General features: G+C 56.5%; 1 protein-coding gene across 1 annotated transcript in view; it reads right to left on the reverse strand.

The window, feature by feature from the left end:
* KHDRBS3 (KH domain containing, RNA binding, signal transduction associated 3) overlaps positions 1 to 4,184 on the reverse strand; it is a 118,746-nt gene extending 114,562 nt beyond the window's left edge. The window contains exon 1 of the mRNA XM_012722898.1: positions 4,068 to 4,184. Coding sequence (XP_012578352.1) covers positions 4,068 to 4,155 — 88 coding nt within the window. The 5' untranslated portion in view covers positions 4,156 to 4,184. The remainder of the gene's footprint in view (positions 1 to 4,067) is intronic.
* Between the last annotated feature and the right edge of the window lie 6 nt (positions 4,185 to 4,190).

Below are 4,190 nucleotides of genomic sequence, written 5' to 3' on the forward strand. Positions count from 1 at the left end.
TGCACACCTGCGGGCACACACCCGGAGGGACAGACACCTGCCGGCACATGCACACCTGCGGGCACACGCACCTGCAGGCACACACACCTGCAGGCACACCTGGTAAGCAAGTGCTCACATGCCCACGTCCAGCGACTACAGCACTGTCAGACAACACTGGGCCCTTTGAGCAGTAACACACGCTGGAAAGCCCAGGAGTGTCTCCAAAAGTGTGAGCCATTGTGCTCATTCTTAGAAAAACAAAAGCCTGATAAGCCTGAGAACAACACTTAAGAACTAAATAAGCATGTCATCCTCGCGATGAGGCAGAGAAGCACACCCCAGCGCACGCACGAAGACAGCACAGTAAAGATAAGCCCGCCGTTTCCATCTCCGACTTCTCTCTCTACAGTCTGACGCCATTCAAGCCACCAAACATATGCCCAAAGGGCGTCCCCGAAACACGACTGCTGCGGAGCACAGACGCGCACAGCCAGGCCACGGCGTCCTCGCCCACATCCGGAGAGAGCTGCTAGCCCCTCACCCACCCAGGGGCTGGGGTCAGAGGAAGAACACGCGGTTCTGTGGAAACACCCAGAGGGGGCTTCCCCCCCCGGCCCAGCAGGCCACCTTGGCCACCATCCGTGCGCCACCTCCTCGTGTAACCCACGACGACATCTAATTGGCAGGGAGCCAGCCACGGATCCATATATTAGATCAGATAATTAAAAATACAGGGTTATGTAATCTTATTTAATGGTTACTTGGCTTGGGCTGAAACTCTCCAAAGCAATACCAGAGTGAGCGCTGGATTAAATTATAATGCGTACAAAATTTCTGAAGATGGTTTTAGGAAGAGTCAGCACATCCCCTACCAGCAAATATAATATAAAGCATGCACCGCTACTTTTCAGCTCCAATTAGCCTCCTTGGCAAGAAGCTGCAAAGTCAATTCACTCTACAGGCCCTGATGTGCGTGCATGGGGCGGGGGTCCCCACGGCCTGTCTGCGTTTGAACGTCAAGTCAACGTTACCCAGCACTGTTGGCAAAGGACCCAATTCTGCTGAGGGGGTGGGGAGGCAGGACTTGTTATCCTGGGACGATAAACATCAGGACGGCGGCTGTGTGACGTGCCGGTGCCGGTCTGGAAGCCTCACGCCGCACAGGTATCATCCATTACTAGAAAAAGTGGGACTCGGCCAGGAAGGCCATCTGTGTTTGCAAATACACATTTTTTTTTTTAAACGACAGCACCCCGTTTCTGCACCGTTTCATTAAGGTGATTCCGACAGTTAAGGGTAAGTTCTAGGAGGGTCCACTCCGGAGGGGCCCTGGCCTGACCGAGGGACCCTTGGTGAGGGTCTGCCACCAATCCGTTCCTTCCAAGAATACCACTAGGCGAGAGAAAATCAAGGTCAGGCAACAGGAAAGGGAGCAGGAATTACCTTGATCCAGCAGGGGTTCCAATTAGCACGTGTGCTGTGTGCGTGTCCCGTCCTCCCATGGGGAGCGGGGACAGGAGGAGCCAGAGCCAGGGCCTCAAGGGCACAGGCCCCGGCTTCAGCTGAACTCCACCTCAGCTGCCCACGAGCTTGTGGATGGAGGCTCCTGGCTCCTCAGCCCGCTTCCCTGGAAAGGGAAGACACGGTGCCGGCCCCGGGATGTGAGCGTGGAACCGGCCAGCAGGTACCCAAAGGAGCCACAAGCAACTTCACCACACTCTGCACACGGAAGCTGGCGGGCGTGTGGTGTGCGAGGGCTCAGCACAGCCACCCCAGCGGGGGTGTGCGAGTCGGAAGCCAGACCCAGAGTGGACACAGAATGACCTCTGAAAAGTCAGTTTCCTTCAGGGGCGAACGGTCAAAAAGATAGCTACATAAGAGTGAAAAAGCTTTCACACAGCCCAAGACGGTTATCCTATTTGAGATCAAAACTTCCTAACCCGTCCTTCACATTGCAACCTGAAACACTACGTGGTAGAAATGCACTTGTGATCCGGGAGTTACATAACGGAGCATAATTAATATTTTAAATGATCGGGCTTGGCATGCTGCATTTCAGCCTGGGCTCTCAGGAGAAAGTGTCTGAAGTCGTCCACATGGACAGGGTGCAGCCGTCCTGTGCAGCCCGCCTCCTCCTTCCCTCACTGGTCAAGCCGAGAAATGCACTTCTTACAGGAATCAGGTTTTTGATGGAAAAGTAAGGTAATCAGGTGGAACGGCTGGAAAAAGCATTCAATGGCAGCACCGTCCCGTCTGTCTCAAGGACCCCGAAGCCATCAACACAGGGAAAAGGTCGAGGCCCAAGAATTCCAGCGTGCAACAGACACCCGCCATCCGGGCAGAGACATTCCCCACTTTGAGAGCGAGAGCACCCACTTCTCTTAGCTAAACCGGGCCTCAAGGGCCGCCTGGTGCGGCTTCTTATCAAGGAAACTGCAGGCTCTTTCCAGTGCCAGTGTCCAGAGACGCCTCACCAGGGTGACCGCTCACCAGCAGGCAGCAAGAGGCACATGTGGCCATGAGGGCCGGGGGCCAGCTGACGGCAGGGCAGGCCGGCGGAACACAGGGGCAGCGCCCAGGTTCCTTCTCTCCGACAATGCAAGCCTATTACTTTTTCATGAACCCATGTTATTAAAGAAATAAAAATAAGCCTGAAATTAAAACAAAATAAAAAGCTCTGTAGCCAATTTCCTTTCAACAATTCAAGCATCCTGCCTAAATTCTCAGAGACGCGGGTCCCCGCCGGCTCCATCTGTCAACACACACACATCGCCTCCAAGAACTGGCTGCAGTAGGCAAAGACCGGAGGTCGCCGTTTAAAAAATAGATATCCGTGTGCCAGGAGAACACTGCTTCATCGTTCACGCCCCACGATGAAAGAGCCGGCACCAGCATTAACACCAGCAGACCTGATTAATCCCCGGAACCACAGAGAGTCACTGCCTAGCGCGAGCCCTACAAAAGGTAACAGATAATGTTTCTGCCTCCCCCAGAGAACAAGCGGACCCACGGTCCCCAATCCCATCTTTCTCCGAAACACAAATTCCAGATTCAGGAAGAAGAGAACCGCCCAGGAGAAGGAAGGCTTCACTTACCGTCCATCCCAGAGATCACTCAGGGAGCCCGAGGAGGAACTAGCCAGGGGAAGGCTGTCCGGCGGAGGCATAAACCCCCGGCCCCTCGCCCTGCCGGCCCTTCTTGCCAGTTCACACCCTGAGCTGGCTGAGTGCTGAAATGGCTCAGGAAGCAGAGATGCCTTGGCCAGTGTTCTCAACCTCTAGCCAGTCACCAGAGAGGGCCACCCACTCAGCACTTCCCAAACAGAGGACAGAGGAGCCAAGATGGGGTTGCTGGGCCGCCCCTTCCAGCACACAGACCCTTCTGGGGGCCAGCTTGCAAGGCCGCGATGAGCTGCCCACCCCCAGGGAGGCAGAAGCCCCAGCCCGGTGGCCAGGGGCTGGATGAGGGAGAAGCGGAGGGCTCTGTCCCTGGTATGGCTGGACTCTCCCCTCTCAGATGCGTGGGGTCCGACCCCAAACCTCTCCAAGGTCCTCAAACTTCACCAAGAATCCAAGCACCTGTTCCCTTAAGCTCCTTAAGCTCTTCTGCATCTGATCCCCTCAAATCCTTCCATCTTCTCCAGTTCCTTAGACAGACTCAAGACAGCTACTTCCAGAGTCCCCTAATCCTTCCCAAAGACCTCCTTACAACCCCCACCTCTGGCCCCCAGGCCCCCCGGATGCTTGCTGTCCTCCACTCACAAGTTTCCCCTTGGGTTTCCTGGAGTCCCCAAAGATTCCATTCAAGTCTCAGACAAACACCCCAACCTTCTCTTTCCTTCCCAAGTTCACATCTAGGCTTTTGCCCAAAGGCCCCCCACTCCCCGGCCCCCACCCAAATACCTGCTACGCATGGTCACCGGGCCCCTCAAGTCATTCTAAGTCTACTTCCAGCCTGGTCCCCGATGCGCTTCCCCGGAGCCCCGCGGTGATGGCGGGTCACGACCTCCGGCCCCCCAGCCCCGGCCCGAGACTGCGGCCCCCAACAGCCCCCGGCGCCAGTTAGGGGCTGGCGCGCGCCCTCACCTTGGTTCACTAGCCGCAGAGCGTGCGTGAAGGAGGGGTCCAGCGAGTCCTTCTCCGCCATCAGCTCCGGCAGGTACTTCTCCTCCATGCTCGCCGGCCGCCCGGGCCCGGGACGCCGACGCG

The sequence above is a fragment of the Condylura cristata genome, unplaced genomic scaffold, assembly GCF_000260355.1.
Source record: "Condylura cristata isolate star-nosed mole 26May11 unplaced genomic scaffold, ConCri1.0 scaffold00009, whole genome shotgun sequence".
Lineage (NCBI taxonomy): Eukaryota > Metazoa > Chordata > Mammalia > Eulipotyphla > Talpidae > Condylura > Condylura cristata.